Source organism: Portunus trituberculatus, chromosome 22 (genome assembly GCF_017591435.1).
Source record: "Portunus trituberculatus isolate SZX2019 chromosome 22, ASM1759143v1, whole genome shotgun sequence".
Taxonomy (NCBI): Eukaryota; Metazoa; Arthropoda; class Malacostraca; order Decapoda; family Portunidae; genus Portunus; species Portunus trituberculatus.
In genome coordinates, this window is record NC_059276.1 from 4,183,911 (window position 1) to 4,203,662 (window position 19,752).

Genomic DNA, 19,752 nt, shown 5'->3' on the forward strand with positions numbered 1-19,752 from the left:
TTTAAAAGGAGCATTATTCTTTCGTTTCTCTAGTGTACGGTAATCGTTAAAGAAGGTACGATATCTATTTTTCTATGAAGTGGCTCTCGTTGTTCCTTTGTTTCTTTAAAATTGGTACTTTTTTTTTTTTTTTTTTTGCAGAAGTCGAAATAAAGAAAATAAAAATAAAAAGTCTTAATTCAATGACAAGAAAAGATAGAGAAAAATAAAATAAAAGACTAAGAATAATAAAGGGAAAGTTTTGATAAAGAATAATTTAGAAAGAACAGAATATAAGAGGAAAAAGTGACAATGAGAGAGAGAGAGAGAGAGAGAGAGAGAGAGAGAGAGAGAGAGAGAGAGAGAGAGAGAGAGAGAGAGAGGAAATTCTAGGAAGGAGTGGAGTGTTATTATGAAAATGAGACAAAATGTGAGAAATAACAGTTAAGAGGAGGGAGTGGAGAGGGGAGAAGAGAGAGGAGAGAGATGCGAGAGAGGGAAAGAGGGAAGAGAGAGAGGGAACAGAGGGGAGACTAAGAAAAACAAATGAGAGGCGACGTGACAAGGAAATGAGGAGGAAGGAGGAGGAAGAAAGAGAAAGGAGAAAGCTAGAGAAATAAAGAAATAAAAAGGAAAAGAGAAAAGGAGAAAAAAAGGAGGAAAAAAAAATCACAGAAAATAAGAAAATAAGATACTAGAGAGCACTTCACCTTCATTCACCTTGAATAATTAGAGGTGAAGACAAAACAGGTGAGACTCCATTGGTCAGACCTTGAGAAGACAACCTTACAAGCAAACTAGGTAACAAACAACTAAAGCAAACATATAAACAAGACAGCAAACAAACCAACAAGTAAACTAACAAATAAATAAAGCTGTATTTTTTTCTTATTTATTTATTTTGTCCATTTATCATATATTTGTCTATTATTTGCTACTATGTGTCTGGTTACCCATCTGTCTGTTTGTCTGTCTGTGTGTTCATCCATTATTCACTTCTTTATTTTTATTACTATTTGTTTTCCTGTGTCTGTGTGTCTGACTGTCCTTGGTATATAAATATCTATCGTTTAAATTTAATATCTCGTAACTCTGAGATCTTTTTAACGATTTTCCTTTATACACAGACACACAAAAAGACGAAAAGAATGAAAAACAGAAAGATAGAGACAAACAAACAGAATAACTGACACAAACACATAAAAAAGTATAAAAACAGGAAAACAGACACTCACAGACAAGCGTACCCACACACACACACACACACACACACACACACACACACACACACACACACACACCACCACCACCACCACTACCACGCCCTAGCAGACCAATCTACGCCTAGAACCTGACGCGGCAGGAGGCAGAGGGAGAGCCGCAATGGTGGTGGTGGTGGTGGTGGTGGTGGTGGTGGTTGGGCTGCGGCCTCCTACTCCGTTCTTAATATTTCAAGACATGCACGTTCTGGGAAAGGTTGTGGGAAGGAGGGAGGGAAGGAGAGATGGAGGGATGGAGGTAAGGGAGAGAAGGAGGGAGAGGAGGAGGGAGAGGAGGAAGGGTGAGGGTTAACTAAAGGAGTAAAAGAGAAGGAAGAGGAGGAGGAGGAGGAGAAGAAGAAGAGGAGGAGGAGCGCGTGAGGATAATAGGAATGAAATAGAGGTCATTTATCTATGTGCAAATTCCAAAGTACGTATATCACACACACACACGCACACACACACACACACACACACACACACACACACACACACACACACACACACACACACACACACACACACACACACACACACACACACACACACACACACACACACACACACACACACACACACACACACACACACGCTTGGTAAACACTCTCAAATCATCTTGAAAATACAGCATAGAATATTTGATGATGTATTTCTGATTTATGGAGAAAGCAAAACGGATCAGAATTTCGTGAGAGAGAGAGAGAGAGAGAGAGAGAGAGAGAGAGAGAGAGAGAGAGAGAGAGAGAGAGTCACGTTATTCAGTCTAAATTTAGATAATGAATACTTCGGTACTTCTTTTCAATTAAAACAACAACAACAACAACAACAACAACAACAACAACAACAACAACAACAACAACAACAACAACAACAACAACAACAACAACAACAACAACAACATCACGAAATTTTAGCATAACGACCACATTAAATTCCCTCTAGATGGGCTCAGTGGTAGTAGTAGTAGTAGTAGTAGTAGTAGTAGTAGTAGTAGTGGTAGTGGTAGTAGTAGTAGTAGTAGTAGTAAAGATGCGTGGTAAATTGTTTTCATTCTTCAGAGATACTAGAGAAAGAAGAGGAGGAGGAGGAGGAGGAGGAGGAGGAGGAGGAGGAGGAGGAGGAGGAGGAGGAGGAGGAGGAGGAGAAGAAGAGGAGGAACTGCTGCCTTATGTCCTGTACGCCTTCCTTCTTAGTCTTCTTTTCTTTTCTCTTATTTTCTCTGTTTCCTTCTCTTCTCTTTCCACTTTTTCTTTCGTCCACCTCGTTATCCTCTTTTTTCCTCCATTCCTCCTCCATCTCCTTTACTCTTTTACTTTTCCCTCTCATATCTCTCTTCCCTCATCTTCTTTCATCTTTCCTTCCTTCCTTGTTTCATTATATATTTTTTTATTTCCTTCATCTTTTTCCATATCCCCTGTGTCTCTCTTTCTCTTCTTCCTCTCTTCATCTATCTACCTTTCACTCCTTTCCTCTTCTTTCTCTATTTTTATCCCATTTTCTCTTCCTCCTCCATTCCTTCTTTCCATTGTTGCCCATCCATCTCCTTTTCACTTCCTCTCTCTCTCACTCTCTCTCTCTCTCTCTCTCTCTCTCTCTCTTCTCTCTCTCTCTCATCCATATGTCATTCCTCACCTTTTACCTCTCCTTACTTCCATCATATTCACCCTTCCTGAGACCCTCCCCCTCTCCTCCTCTTCTCCTCCCTCTTCCCTTGGGTCCTCTTGCTTACCCCCCCAGGGACGTGGCTCTCCCAATATGACCCCTGAGAGAGAGAGAGAGAGAGAGAGAGAATGGGGGGGGAAGAGAGTCTGGAAAAACAATGTTATCCTCTTGTTGGGTTAAGTAAAGAGTGATTTGGGTTCCTATGTAAACACACACACACACACACACACACACACACACACACACACACACACACACACACACACACACACACACACACACACGAACATTCCCCCTACATATACTTCTCTCTCCCTTTCTTTCTTTTTCTGTCTATATCTGTTTGTATGTCTGTCCGTCCCTATTTCTTTTGTGATTGCTCTCTCTCTCTCTCTCTCTCTCTCTCTCTCTCTCTCTCTCTCTCTCTCTCTCTCTCTCTCTCTCTCTGACCTACAAATGGTAGCCACATTTCACAATTAAACAGCTATATGGCCAACATCTCTCTCTCTCTCTCTCTCTCTCTCTCTCTCTCTCTCTCTAACACCAAATGCTTCAATGAGATGGACACTCGTATTTCTTGTGTCCATTTGGCTGCATTCCCAAGAGTCTCTAAACACAATGCTGCTGTTGCCCTGCTGTCGGGGTGTCTGGGGGGGCCTGGCTGTCTGTGGCCTTTCTGGGGTCGTCTGTGAAGCTTCAGGGTCAGTTTGGTTCCCTATGTCTGTCTGTTTTTTTTTTCTCTCTCTCTGCAGGTTTCTATGTGGCTCGAATCTCTTAAGGCTTGTCGTTCGCTGATTAAAGTTTTCTGTCTATCTATTTGTGTTTAAGAATTGGTTTTGTCTTTATATTCTTGGCTGTGGTTCTCTTTCTTGTTCCTTGCTTTTTTATTGTTTTTCCTTGGTGTCTTCAAAAGCGACTTGTTTACTCCTTGTATCTTAATTTTGTGTAGTTTTGTGTTTTCGTGATAGTCTTTGGCCGGTTTGTTGTTTGCCTACTGCAGTGAAAGGATTGTCTCGAGTCGGTCAAAAGCTGAGGAGAGCCTGTAAATGAGAAGCGACTTAATTTGCTGTAATATAATGTTGCCTTGAAATAGTGGACGGCACCTTGTTGTCTTACTGCAGCTAAATAAATGTCTTGCTTCCTTGTGGTGTACGTTCTGTCTCTTCGTTTTGTCTGACCGCTATGAAAATCCGAGGCAATTGACCAAAAAAAAGCAAGCTGGTGTAGGTATCTCATCTCTTCGTGCTAAGCTGGCCACTCCTTGTTGCCTTACTGCGGTTCATAGATAGCGTGTGTCTGTGTTCACGTGTTTTTCAGTCAATTTCCAGTTTACACCGGCGTGCGAGGCTCTGGTGGGCGCTGCAGCCATGGCGGGAGTCTGACTAAGTCCTCGTAATCTGGCTTCGTTCAGGTCATGCCTTCACTTTTTGCTCGGGAGAGAATCGCGTGTTTGCATGACTACTGGCTTACCTTGGGCTCATTCCTTTGCCTAGCTGTCTCTGTGACTCTTCATAAGTGCTAGCTGAATTTTCTGTCTTTTTCCCGTCTCCTTTTCCTTTTTCCTTATTTCCTTTTCTTTGTCTTTCTCCTCTCTTTCTTTCCTTTGACTCTGTATAAGTATCAGTCTGTTCTTTTCTGTCTCCTGTTTCAAGTTTTTTTTCAATATTTTGCTTCCTTTTCTCCTTCTCTTCTCTTTCTTTGTCTTGTCTCTTAGTACCAGTTTAATTTTCCCTGTCCTTTTCTGTCTCCTCCTCCTTTTTCCAGTGTTTCCATTCATTGTTTATTTTCTCTGTATTTCTCCTTCTTTCACTGTGACTCTTAGTACTAGTTAAATTTTGCCTGTTCTTTTTTGTCTCCTTCCTTTTTCAATTTTTCTATTCTTTATTTAACCTTTCTCTATTTTTTCTCTCCTTTTATGCATCAACTCTTTTTCCCAGTTGAAATTTTTGTCTTTTTCTGTCTACTTTTCATTTTTCCAGTGTTACCATTCAGTTTTCTTTTCTCTGCCTTTCTCCTTCCTTCACTGTGACTCTTAGTACCAGTTAAATTTTCGGTAAATTTCCAGTTTCACCACATTCTCTTTTCTGGACAAAACTAATTTTTTCTGGTAGATTTCGGCTTGCTTTTAATTAATTTACCACTTGTTTTTGGCGCAAATCCCCAAGTTTTTTTTTATCATCCCCCAAACCTAACCTAACCTAACTGCCAAAAATACGATTAAATCTTTTAAATTCAGTATCGCCATTATAAATAGGTTGCGCCTTATAAATATGGGATTCAAAATACTCGTTATGAGGAGCTCTATCTCATGAGGTGGGTAAGAAACACTTCCCTGTACGTACAGTCTCGGTGACAAGTAGGACACTGCACCACAGTAGGTAGAACGCCGTGATCACGTAAAAACTGTACGGATTTAGCAGTCCTCGAAAAACTCAGCGATAACTTTGAAGTAATGCAGTTCACAACCTGCACAGTGGGACATCTTGCCTCAAACTGAATTCAAATTCATACCGCGAGCCTCAAGGCCACCGTGATTGGTTGAATAAATTATGATTTTTTTTCATTTGCCGCCGGTTCACTTTCAAACGAAGTAACCAATCAGCGGAAACAATAGCTCAAACAAAACGAGTCACTAATGTTGGCCTGCACGCTATAGCCGCTGCCCTGGGTCGAGCAGCTCTCGCGCCAGTCTACCTCTGTTCTATTGACTCAGGAGTGAGATCGCCAAAAATACGATTAAATCTTTTAAATTCGGTATCGCCATTATAAATAGGTTGCGCCTTATAAATATGGGATTCAAAATACTCGTAATGAGGAGCTCTATCTCATGAGGTGGGTACAAAACACCTAGTGGAATGTGGTGAAACACTGGAATAATACCAAATTTTCGCTGTCCTTTTCTGTCTCGTTCCATTTTCCAGTGTTTTCATTCTGTTTCCTTTTTCCTGTTCTTCTCCTTCCTTTCCTCGCATGAATGGCTGCCGTAAATCACTGTCCTGCTCCGCCGCAGTCGATAATCTCATGATCTCCAGCCCTCTCGTTCGTCTGTCTCTCTGCATACTTCTCCTCTTAACTCTTCCTGTCTTCCTCCTCTCTAGGGATTGTCAGGTTACCATTAGTACCATCAATCTTCCAAAACTAATGGCGCCAGTTCTTTCTCCTTCCTTATCTCCATCTACTATTTTTCGTGTTTTTTTATGAGTTATTTGGATCTCATTTTTTCTACTTTTCCAGCTCCGTTTACCTATTTTTCCTCCTTTTCAGTGATTTGTTTTTAGTTTTTTAGTTTTTTTTCTTTTCCCATCTGTCAATTTCTTCTTTTTCACTATCTTAATTTTCCTCTCCATTTTCCTCTTTTTCTGACCCTCATCTTGTTCTTTTCCTTGTTTTTTTTTTATCCAATATGAATTTATCCTTTTAATTGTCTTACTTTTTTTCATGTAACTTTATATAACCTTTCATTTTTCCACTATATTCACCATTCAATTTCTGCCTCTAACTCAAGATACCTTTTCTTTTTATCTAACTGAATCAAATCTCTCCCATTTTACCCGCATTTAACATCTATTTTTCCCCATTTCCTTTCTTCCTTCCCCGGCGTCCCAGTTTCCCCACTAAGGACATTTGTCACGTGAATTAATGGCAGCACTTGTTTTCCCTTCATCGAATACTTTAACACACTTTCCTCCTCAGAACATACCACTTCCTGTCTTTTCCCCTTTAAACTCCCTTCGTCCTCTTTACCTTCCCCTTAACCAGCCTGTATTTTCCTAAGCTAATGGTCTCGTCCTTGTTTCCGCCTGTCTGTCTAACCCCTCCCCCCTTAACCCCCTTAGTTGTCAGGAGAGAGAAGCAAGAGGAAGAAAAGGAAAGCAGAAGATATTGATTTTACCCTCAGAGGTCAGAGGTCAAAAACAGAGTGACCAAAGGGGAAAATGATGATTCCCAAGGGCATTCCTCCCCTCTTTCCCTTAGTGATTGATGCGCAGGGTGATGGAGTGGGCGGGGGTGGGCGGGAATGGGCGCTGATGGGTGGGAGTGGGTGTGAGTTTTGAATTTAGAGCACAGCAGAGTGAAAGGAAGTGGTGAGATGCTAGAAGGCGAACGGGAGAAAGAGAAAAAATTATGACTTGAAAAGGAAGGAAAAGAAGAGAAAAGAAGAGGGAAAAAATGCGAAAAAAAAAGTGAAGGATTCCAAAGAGAGATTAAGAATTGAAAAATGAAGGAGTAAAGGAAGGAAGGAAGGAGAAGAAGGAAAGAAAGACTCGATGAAGGATTACTTGAAAGATTATGATTTGAAAGGAAGGAAAAAGAAGAAAAAATGGAAGAAGTAAATGAAGAATAAGAAAAGAAAGGAAAGGGAAAGGAAAGGAAGAGAGAGGTAATAGATTCCGGGAAATACTATGGTTGGAAAAGGAAGGCAAAGAAAAGGAAGGAAGGAAGGAAGGAAGGATCTGGTGGCTAAAAACATTCTGAATTGAAAAGGAATCGACGAATAGTGAAGGAAAAGTCAATATTGCATAGAAGAATGATGTATTAATTCTCTCTCTCTCTCTCTCTCTCTCTCTCTCTCTCTCTCTCTCTCTCTCTCTCTCTCTCTCAAAGGTACAGGCAACAAGAAAAGAACAAGAAAAAGATGCCACACACACACACACACACACACACACACACACACACACACACACACACACACACACACACACACACACACACACACACACACACACACACACACACACACACACACACACACACACCTTTTCCCAGACACTCTTCAAAACCCTGCACTTTAAACTTTGTTCCACGAATATGAAGGTAAAAATAATAACACAGAAAAAAAAAGAAGGAACATGAGATGGGAGGAGGATGGAAGGGGAAGGGGGAAGGGATGGGAAGGGGAAAGGGAAAGTACGGAGACTAATATTTCAGAGAGTTTTAAGTTTAAATATTAGATGAAAGCTCCAGCGGTGTGGCGGGAAAGGCCCACGGAATTACCTCTAGGTTTTGGAGGCGTGTGGGGATAACAAGTTTCTCTTCCCTCCCTCCTATGCCTTTCCCTCTCTCCCTCTCTCTTTCCCTCTCGTTCCTCGTAACATTCCCTCTTTGCTAGGGAATGGAGGGGAGGGACAGGTGTGGAGGGAGGGTGTGGAGGGGGGTGTGGTAGTGTTGTGTGTCGCAAGACAGGTGATCCCGTCCTTCTCCCCGCTCCCCATCCCGTCCCACCGCCTCACCACGCATGGCAGGGTGTGGTGTGGCGTGAGAGGGTGGAAGGATGGAGGGGCGGAGTGGATGTATGAGTGAGTGTATAGGGACTCAATGGATGAGTAAAAGAAAATGAGTGAGTGCGTGGGTGGATAAGTGTGTGTGTGTGTGTGTGTGTGTGTGTGTGTGTGTGTGTGTGTGTGTGTGTGTGTGTGTGTGTGTGTGTGTGTGTGTGTGTGTGTGTGAGCGGTGACTCATGCTTGTCTCTCTCCCTGCAGCGTGATGGAGCGGTGCGGGCGGCGGATCAGGCTGGCGGGCGGCGGTGAGGGCGGCGCGCGGCCATGACCGGGGACGGGACGGGCGGGGCGCCGCACGAGGCCAGCACGGGCGGCGGCGGCACCCTGGGCGTCCGCTGGGGCGACGTCCCCCCGGACAAGGAGGAGATGATGGACACGCTGGAGGACGACAAGGAGGAGGGCGGCGGGCGGGGCTCCGCGGGGCTCACGCGCCTGCACAGCCGCTCCATGACCTCGCTGCCGCCGGAGCCCTTCATGATCATGCGCTCCAAGGCGCTCAACCGCCGCGTGCAGCTGAACGTGGGGGGCGTGCGGCACGAGGTATTGTGGCGCACGCTGGAGCGGTTGCCGCATACACGCCTGGGCCGCCTGCGGGAGTGCAACACCCACGAGGCCATCATGGAGATCTGCGACGACTACTCCCTCATCGACAACGAATACTTCTTTGACCGCCACCCGCGCTCCTTCTCCTCCATCCTTAACTTCTACCGCACGGGCAAGCTCCACCTGGTGGAGGAGATGTGCGTGCTGGCCTTCTCCGACGACCTGGAGTACTGGGGCATCGACGAGCTGTACCTGGAGTCGTGCTGCCAGCACAAGTACCATCAGCGCAAGGAACACGTGCACGAGGAGATGCGCAAGGAGGCGGAGTCGCTGCGGCAGCGCGAGGAGGAGGACTTCGGGGACGGCTGGTGCGCGCCCTACCAGAAGTTCCTGTGGGACCTACTCGAGAAACCCCAGACGTCCCTCGCCGCCCGGGTGAGTACCAGGGCCCCCCGGCCGCCGCGCCCTGCCGCCTGGACCACCTTCACTCTCCCTCCCCTGCCTTCCCTCACCCTCACCTTCATCCCCTAACACCCCCACTCCCACACACACTCTACCACAGCAGCATTAATTTTCCACAGCCATAATCTCGCCCTCAGCTCCTCGCCTGGAAAATGCTCTAATCCCCTCACCAGCTCACCAGCCCGACGCCCCGAGCCAGGCAGCCCAACCAACTCGCCCAGCCCGCACACCACGCAGTGGGTGGCGCAGTAAATCTTGCCCGACGCACCATAAAACAGCTGCCACATGGGAGCAACACGCACACACAAACACACACACACACACACACACACACACACACACACACACACACACACACACACACACACACACACACACACACACACACACACACACCATATCAGCAACAGAACACAACCCGGTCCATAACACCCCAAAACACCCCAACACATCTCAAAACACCCTCAAATACCCAAAACACCCCAAAACACCCCAAATGCCCACAAAACACCCTAACACACCCACGAACACCCGAGTCACCTGAGGAAGGGGCAAGCAAGCAGCGAGAGCAATGCAACCATAGCACACCTTTGTAAATGGAGGAACGAGAAACCTCACCCCTGACCTACAAGAACGTCATTGTCCACAGGGGAAAAACGCTGGCGTCAGGAGGGCCGGGAAGGGCGGGAGGGGAGAAGGACAGACTGAAAAGGGGCACGAGAACTGAGGAGGGAAAAATAGGAATCGATCTAAAGGGGAAAGTTTAGGGGTGGCTATGATGAAAAAGTGTGTGTGTGTGTGTGTGTGTGTGTGTGTGTGTGTGTGTGTGTGTGTGTGTGTGTGTGTGTGTGTGTGTGTGTGTGTGTGTGTCGCAGTCATCAAGAAAATGGATAAATTAGTGCGGAAAAAATAATAACGTAGCATTAAACTTAACTACAATGGAATAAACACTAGAAAATCAACAACAGCTTAAATAAATCGTTAGTAAAAATAAAAATGAACTACGAGTATTTGAGTGTCTGTCTGTCTCTGTATGTACCACTAATAATTCCCAGTGTTTGTCTGTCTATCTGTCTCTCCCCCTCTCTCCCTCTCTCTCTCTCTCCATCTCCCTCTCTGCCTGGATGCATTAATCTTCTCTCCCTTTAAGCAGCGTTCCTCCAAGTCCTTTGTTTATGTGACCCTTCTCCTCTCCTACTTTAACACAAACTTGGCCCTTAAATCCTTCCCTGCCTTCCTTTGTCTTCGTCTCCTGAAGGGAAAGAATAAAAGGAGGGAGAAAAATACCCCCAGTTCATGCAGGATATTTTGTCATGCTTTGTGTTATCTTCTTGCCTGTCACTCTGTTTTTGTGTCTCTGTCTCCCTGTCTGTCTGTCTGTCTGTCTGTTGTTTCTTTTGTATCTGTATTCCATTGTTCGTTTCTCTCTCTCTCTCTCTCTCTCTCTCTCTCTCTCTCTCTCTCTCTCTCTCTCTCTCTCTCTCACACACACACACACACACACACAATTCAAACTAGAAGAGAAGGTCCGTAGTGTGTTACTAGAAAGATGGCTGCGATGATGATGATGATGATGATGATGATGATGATGATAATAATAACAGTAATGACACGGATTTCTAGTTTTCGCTGATTTTAAGTATGACTAAGTTAAGTAACAATATATTCATCTGCTTTTTTTTATATATTTTTCCTCAGTGTTTCCTTTCCTCTCCGATTTTTACTTCCTTCTCCTTCTTCTTCCCTTTTTTGCCTCTCTTTTCCTTTTCTATCTTCTCTTCTTTCTCTCATCCTTTTCTTTTCAACATTTCCTTTTCTTTTTTTCTTTTTACCTTCTTCCAAACTTCCTATCCATTCTTTCCTTCTTACCCTCCTATAATTTTTTCCTCCTCTCCTTCTTTCCTTCCTTTTCAATCCCTATTTCCCTTCCTCCTTCCATCTCCCTTCCATCCTTTCTTCCTCACAAACCCTCCTATTTCTCTCCTTCCTTCCATCACTCCTTCTTTCCTTCCTTTTCAATCCGTATTTCCCTCCTTCCTTCCATCTCCCTTCCATCCTTCCTTCCTTACAAACCCTCCTATTTCTCTCCTTCCTTCCATCACTCCTTCTTTCCTTCCTTCTCCCTCCCTAATGGCAGAAAGGTCGCGTTTCTCTTGACCAATCGTGAGCTTATGTGGACGCCAGCCTCGACCAATTACAGACCTCGGGAACTCTATGTCCACCAATCAACGAGTAGCGATGAATGGGTGCTGCGTTCCTATTGGTGGAAAATATAGATTAATTGATTTACTATGAGAGAGAGAGAGAGAGAGAGAGAGAGAGAGAGAGAGACATAATAGCAAAAACATATAAATTCATACCCCATTTTCTCTCACACTAAATCTTCTTCCATTTTCCTTCCCTTCCTTCTCCTTCCATGTTCTCCCCCCATTTTCTTTTACTCGGAGCAACTGACACCCATTTTCTGCCACACTCCATCTTCCAAACAAAAAACGGGAGACAGAAAGACGGGAGGATCAAGGGAAACTGTTTTATTCTGACTCAAACCTCATACCACGATTAACTGTCCTTTTTTTCCATTTTTCCGTCTCTCTCCTTCCTTTTCATCCTCCCACTTGTCATTCTGGGCAGCTCGTATATTAATGGCCACTGACTTCGCATACCAACAGGCAGAGGAAGGTTTATGTGGTTGTAAATGCGCCTTGCTATGGTTGTAAGGGACTCGTGGTGTGTATTTTGTATGATGGATGAAGGGAGAGAAGGATAACACTAACGCTTCGTGGTAGATAAAGTATAGGATTAGGAAGAAAAACTGCAAGAATGGGTGAAGGAAAGGAAGAATGATAGACAATAGAAAGCAAAGCGAATGAAAGAAAAGAAATATAGTCAGTATAAGAAGATTAGAAAGAAAAACTAAAAGAATGGATTGTGGAGAGGAAGGAAAACAAACAGCAGGAGCAAATTCAGTGAAAAAAAAGTAATAAATTTAGTATAGGAAGATTAGGAAAAATTTGTAAGAATGGAATAATGCAAAGACAATAAGAAAAAAAAAGTATATGAAGGAAAATAAATAATATAAAAAGATTAGGAAGAAAGACTAAGAATGGATGATGAAAAGGAAGAATGATAGACAATAAGAACCAAAGGATATGAAGGAAGTTAAATATTTCGTATAGGATTAGGAGGAAAACTGTAAAAAATGAAGAATAAAAAGCAGGAGGGAAAACTAAATGAAAAAATGTAAATAAAGTTAATATAAGAAGATTAGGAAAAAATAATGGAGAGAAAGAAGGATAAACATTAGGGAGTAAAGAGAATGAATAAAAGTAAATACAAATTAGGAGGAATAACTGTAGGAATGAATGATGGAGAAAAGGCAAGATAATCAAACGAAGACAAAGATAATGAAAGAAACTAAATAGTATACGAAGAATAGGAGGAAAAAACGTAGGAATAGATGATGGAGAGAAGGAAGGAGGCAAAGAGAATAAAGGAACAGAAGAGAGAGTGAAGGAATAAAGAAAGAATTAAGAGGATAAGGGATAGAAAAGAAAAAAATAAAGGAGTGAAGAAAGGAAGGAAAGAAAAAGTAATTAAAAAAAATAACTGAATGAGACTGAATAAGAGACTGAAGGAAGGAATGAAGGAATGAAGGAATGAAGGAGGAAGGAGCGAAGTAAGAATCTTTACACCAAACTCAATCTCACATTCATAGAAGTCATTGCAAGAAGTCTCTTCCTGTCTTCTTTTACGACTCTCTCTCTCTCTCTCTCTCTCTCTCTCTCTCTCTCTCTCTCTCTCTCTCTCTCTCTCTCTCTCTCTCTCCCATTTATCACCAAATTTCCATCTTTGCTACTCTGTAAGCTCCTTTCCTCCATCTCAGTGGTGCTTCTTCTCTCCTCCTTCCTCCTCCTCCTCCTCTCTCTATCTCTTTCCTCCCTCTCACCCAACGATCTCTCCCTTCCTTCCTCCACCCTCTTGGACTCCCTGCTCACAATCTCCTCTTCCTCCTCTCTCTCTCTCTCTCTCTCTCTCTCTCTCTCTCTCTCTCTCTCTCTCTCTCTCTCTCTCTCTCTCTCTCTCTCAACCCTCTTCGCCTTTGCCAAGAGCAGTTCCATACCTTCTATAATGCAAGAGTTACACACACACACACACACACACACACACACACACACACACACACACACACACACACACACACACACATACACACACAAGCGCCGTGAAAGACTGCCAGGCGTCTCTCTGTCTCCTACTTCTTGCTTCCAGTTTCTCTCTCTCTCTCTCTCTCTCTCTCTCTCTCTCTCTCTCTCTCTCTCTCTCTCTCTCTCTCTCTCTCTCTCTCATAAAATCAAATTAAGAAAAGGAGAAGCAAGACGAAGGAAAACAAAACAGCATAAACACATAAAACAGAGAAAAACAAGATAATTAAACGAATGAGAGGATAAACAAGTTGCAAAAAGAAGAATAGAAGAAGAAGAAGAAGAAGAAGAAGAAGAAGAAGAAGAAGAAGAAAAAGAAAAAAAAAAAAAAAGAAGGGTAACAACAACAACACCAACATTACCACCACACACAATGAGAGAAGAGAAGTTACAGTCACCACCACCACCACCACCACCACCACCACCACCACACACGCCCTCCGTCACAGCATCGCGGGGAGTCTCGGCCGCAACACGCAAGGAACATTATCATCACTATCAAAGTAATTAGTGAGATATTTTTTTGCGTCCACCTCTTGAGAATGGACAAGAAAAGTGGCCAATCAGAAATATTTACCTGGTGAAGAAGAGGAAGAAGAAAAGGAGAAGGAAGAGGAGGAGGAGAAGGAGGAGGAGGAAAAGGAGGAAGATGTGTAAGAAGAGAAGACACAGATAAGATACAAGACATTTAGAAAGTATTGCTTTATGGACCAAGAGAGAGAGAGAGAGAGAGAGAGAGAGAGAGAGAGAGAGAGAGAGAGAGAGAGAGAGAGAGAGAGAGAGAATGCTTAGGGTACACCGAACTATTGCTCTTATTACCTCTTGACCTTGAGCCGCGCAAGAAGAAGAAGAAGAAGAAGAAGAAGAAAAAAAAAAAGAACAAGAAGAAAGCATCACCAATATTACTAGCATCATTACCATCATCATCCCCATCATCACCACCACAACCACAACCACTACCACCACCACCACCACCACCACCACTACGAAAACCATTATTACCAAAAAAATGAAAATAAAACACGGAAACCAACCAGCAAAAACAAAAAAGGGAAATAAAACAAAACACAACAAAAAAACTCAACAAATTACAGGCAACAAAACACAAACACTCCCACCGTCACCATAACAACAACAACACAATCATAATAACACAAACAACAACAAAAAACCAGTGCCGTCCCGAGATAGAATGGTCCCTTTCTGTCACGGTCGCTTGAGTGCGCATAATGGCCTGTCTTGCCCTGCGTTGCTTGAATATGTATCAGGAAACGACCGTACCGGGGTTGAGACGCTTCATTTTAGGGGCCTGGAGTTACCTGATGGATGGGGGAAAGATGCCAGGCGAGTCTAGGGTGCTGACGGAGGCGCAGAAGGGGAAGGTATAGGTAGAAATAGGCAGATATTAGTCTCAGGAGTAAAGGTTGATGAGATGATTAGATTGGCGTGGTGGAGGAGTAAGGAGGTGAAAATAATTACTTTAGGTGATTAGGGATGTAGGGGAACTCTCTCTCTCTCTCTCTCTCTCTCTCTCTCTCTCTCTCTCTCTCTCTCTCTCTCTCTCTCTCTCTCTCTCTCATAAATCTGATGAAAGTTAGCTCTCCTCTTCCTTCTCACTAACTTTCAAGCTCATGCCCTTTTTTCTGTCTTGGTGGTCGTGGTGGTGGTGGTGATATTGGTGGTGGTGGTGATGGTGAAGTAGAGTTAGGTACAGTAGTGGTGGTAACTGGTGTTAGTAATGGTAGGGATTTCAAATAATAGCGGCGTTAAATTAGTAATGGTGATCGTGTGACTCCTTCCTTTCTCCTCCTGTTCATCTCCCTTTCATTCTTCCTACATTATTTTCCTTCTGTTCTTCCCTTATCCACATCCACCACCTATAAATTTCTCTATACATCTTGCTATACTTATTTCGTATCTTCCTTCTTCTCCTCCTCTTCATCCTCCTTCACATATTTTTTTTTCATTTCTTTCCGTCCCCCGTTCTTCCTTCACCACTTCCTCTTGTACCTCTTCCTTCACTGCAGTTTCTAGCGCACTCACCCCGTCTCCCTCCTTTTTTTTCTCGAGCTTCGTGGAAAGGTCGCTGTTAAACCCAATGACGTCACAGTACAAAAGGTTGAGTCACTCCTGCCGTCCTTCCCAGGTAAAGAAAACGAGGATTACCAGATTAAGAAACAAAGTGAAGGGTAGAAGGAAACTAAATCACGGAAAGAAAGACAAAAGAAAGGCCAGGGAAACATCTACACTTTTTACGTTTTTTTTTTTTTTTTTTTTTTTTTTTTACAACTATGAATGTAAAAAATATGGTACGGACGTGATATCTATCTATGTCCACACACACACACAAAAACACAAACACACACATCAAAGTTTTTCTAGTATATTCTTATCAACTCAAAGATAAAAACTGCTTCTCTCAAAGGAATATTTTAAGGTGTGGCTCTTGACAGGGAAAATCACAGCGAAAAGAAATATAGAACTGAGTGTAGAGTATTCAGAAAACAAGTAGTAGTAGTAGTAATTGTAGTACAAGTAGTAGTAGTAATTATTATCATTATTATTATTATTATTATTATTATTATTATTATTATTATTATTATTATTATTATTACTACTACTACTATTATTATTATCATCAACATCAACAACAACAACAACAAAACGACAACAAAAACAAAAATGAAAAAATAACAATAGATTACATAATAAATAGCAACAAAAACCACAAATAAACAGCAACACCATCACCACCACCACCACCACCAACACCAATACCCCCACCATCATCATCATCACCACCATCATCATCATCAACAAAAAACCATCTGCACAAACAAAACACCACGTCAAAATGAAACAAGGCGAGACAGCATCGTAGAGTAATGAAACACGGCAAGGCGCGACCGTAGACTTTCAGAAGCAGATCAATATTTCATACACTATACAAAACCATTATTCTCCCGTACTGTATCTACATATTCTGAACCTAACCTATTACTTCTTACTCCTTCCCTTCCTCTGTTCCATATCCACTGTTTATTTAGCAGGATAAAGCTATAGACAGATAAATAAATGAATAAATGTAATAACTAATGGAAATGAAGAAAATGTAGCGTTGAGATGTGTTGAGAGAGAGAGAGAGAGAGAGAGAGAGAGAGAGAGAGAGAGAGAGAGAGAGAGTCTTGCTTTATTCAGCTCATCTTTACTGGAAAGTGTCGAAAAATTACCGCTAGGAACGCACATGATTGCACGCGTACACACACACACACACACACACACACACACACACACACACACACACACACACACACACACACCACATCCCTCTTTCTCATCCATCATTCCTACTCCTACTTCAAAATCTGACTTCTTTCAACTCGTGTACCTATCCTCCTCTCCTTTTCTTCCGCCTTTCTTCACTTCCTCCTGCTCCTTCTCTTCCTCCTGCTCCTCCTTCTCTTCCTCTTCCTCCTGCTCTTGCTCCTGCTCCTCCTCCTCCTCCTCCTCCTCCTCCTCCTCCTCCTCCTCCTCCTCCTCCTCCTCCTCCTCCTCCTCCTCCTCCTCCTCCTCCTCCTCCTCGACCTTTATACTTGCTTCTCAACAAACATCGCGTTAATTAGTGCAGGTGCTCATCTAGTGACCTTGAGGGCCTCTGCACCGACACACACACACACACACACACACACACACACACACACACACACACACACACACACACACACACACACACACACACACACACGTTATCAGCCTCAGAAAAAAAATAAAATCTTCCGCACCTGTTTGCCTGATAGCGTTTAACCTGCGCTCGATATATCACGTGTTTAATTAATGCAGTGTAGCCCACGTGAGCCCATTTACCTGTTTCCCTAACGAGATGCATGCGTCGCGTCTCACCTGTGCAGGATATTGTGGCAGTTTCCCGCAGGTACTAATGGAGATGAGGGAAAATTTGGATATCGCATAGGTTGAAATGAATAATGATTTGTGTTTCGTTGTCTTTTCTCATAGTCTATTTCACATTTTATCTATTTCCTTTATTCCAAATCGACTTACATTCAGTAATTGATAAGTAAAGCGAAAATTAAACACTTTTTTGGGACAAGTAGCAGCTGAGATAAGGAAAAATATGTATATAAACCTCGTCCTGAAATGTAAAAGATTAATGTTGAGACAAATATTTATACTACCGATAAATGTGCGGGGAAAATAAATATGAGATTAAAATATGTAAATAACGTAATTATATGACCAATAAGACAGAAAGACGCGACTGAAAACAAAAAAAAAAAGAAAACAATAAGAAGAGAAACGAGAGAATATGGAAAAGGCAAAAATATGTACAAAAAAAATGGAAAAAAGCAAAATGAAGAATAGTGAAGAGAAAGAAAGATACTGGAAATATAAAAGAAAAAAAACTCCCTTGGGAATAGGGGAAGAGAACTTGAATAAAAGAAAGAAAATAGGAATGGGAGACGATGAATGGCGCAACACTTCCTGATGAGAATAGGTGATGGACACGAAAAAATATACCTGCAGTTCTTTTCCCCTTCCACTCAGTCACTCCCGAAAGACAGCAGGAGGCGAAGCAGAAGGAGCGATACAGACTCATTATTGGGAAAGAAAGGAGGAAAGAATGAAGGGAAAAAACCTGAAAGACACCCGATTCAAATAACAAAAAAAAGAAAAAGAGAAATGGAAAGAAACAAGAAATAAAAAAAAAATCAGGTTGAATTGCAAAAAATCGGTGGAGTAATGGTGATTTGATACACACACACACACACACACACACACACACACACACACACACACACACACACACACACACACAAGTCGTTTCCTCACGCGGCCGCATAATGACTCCTTAATTACCTAACTACCCTTCTCTCTCTTCTCTCGATCTCCCTCTCCCTCTTCCCTCCCTTTCTCTCTCTTCCTCTCCTTCTCCTCAATCCTTCCCTTCTCCTCTTGCCTTCCACTCCTCTCTTATTCCCCTTTCCTTCATCTCTATTGTGTCCTTTCCTCTTCTTTCTCCTCGCTTCCTCAGTCTTTCTCTCTCACCGTGCCTTCTGCCTCCCTCCACTCCTTCTTCCTCCCAGACATGCTAAACACAACGCTCGCACGCTGCGGTCTGTCGTACAAATGGTAAAGAATGATTATAATGACCGGCTGGTGTGTGTGTGTGTGTGTGTGTGTGTGTGTGTGTGTGTGTGTGTGTGTGTGTGTGTGTGTGTGTGTGTGTGTGTGTGTGTGTGTGTGTGTGTGTGTGTGTGTGTGTGTGTGTGTGTGTGTGTGTGTGTGTGTGTGTGTGTGTGTAGGAATGAAGTAAAATCGGTAGAACTTGAATTATATTTTAAAATGAATAGAAATTATAGTAAATAATTGCGTGATACTTCCAAAATAAATACTTTCCTTTTTTTAATGACCACGCAAGTATTCCAGAGAGAGAGAGAGAGAGAGAGAGAGAGAGAGAGAGAGAGAGAGAGAGAGAGAGAGAGAGAGAGAGAGAGAGAGAGAGAGAGTAAACTCTAATAAGGAGGAGGAGGAGGAGGAGGAGGAGGAGGAGGACGCGTAAAGAAAGTAAAGGAGGAGGAGGAGGAGGAGAGAGGAGGAGGAGGAGGAGGAGGAGGAGGAGGAGGAGGAGGAGGAGGAATATTGAGATCATTTCACACTTTTCTTTTTTACTTAACTGTTCAAATCCATTTTATTTTCTACCATTCTATAAGCCATGAAATATTCCGGAAAAATTATTGATCCGTGTGTGTGTGTGTGTGTGTGTGTGTGTGTGTGTGTGTGTGTGTGTGTGTGTGTGTGTGTGTGTGTGTGTGTGTGTGTGTGTGTGTGTGTGTTCAAACATGTATATCCTAAAATCAAAACAAAAACCTTTAAAAAACGAAAAATAAAAAATAAAGCACAAAACGAACTCAAAAAACGAAAAGAAACGAAATATGAACGAACAAAAATGGACGAAACTTAAAGGAAAAAATAATAACAATAAAACGAACAACATTTGGGTCTCTTACTGGAAACTGCAAGGTCTAAAACTGTCACAACTTTTTGGGAACACAAGAAAAGGAACCAGGAAATATAAAGTGCATTTCAGGGAGCAACAAGTGAACTCAAACGTCGACTTCACACAAAGGGAGAGAGAGGGAGAGGGAGAAGGGGTAAGGGAGGGAAAATGGAAATACTATTAGAACGGAAAGGAATTTTACTGAGATTGCGTGCAAATGTGTGTGTGTGTGTGTGTGTGTGTGTGTGTGTGTGTGTGTGTGTGTGTGTGTGTGTGTGTGTGTGTGTGTGTGTGTGTAATCACACACACACACACACACACACACACACACACACACACACACACACACA

The 19,752-nt window shown here is 42.7% G+C and overlaps 1 protein-coding gene across 6 annotated transcripts in view; it reads left to right on the forward strand.

Annotated features, from left to right (window-relative positions):
* LOC123507460 (potassium voltage-gated channel protein Shab-like) overlaps positions 1-19,752 on the forward strand; it is a 159,209-nt gene that overhangs the window by 80,679 nt on the left and 58,778 nt on the right. For all 6 annotated transcript variants that reach the window (XM_045260343.1, XM_045260342.1, XM_045260345.1 and 3 more), the window contains exon 2: positions 8,381-9,157. In XM_045260343.1, the coding sequence (XP_045116278.1) occupies positions 8,444-9,157 (714 nt within the window). In that variant the 5' untranslated portion in view covers positions 8,381-8,443. The remainder of the gene's footprint in view (positions 1-8,380; positions 9,158-19,752) is intronic.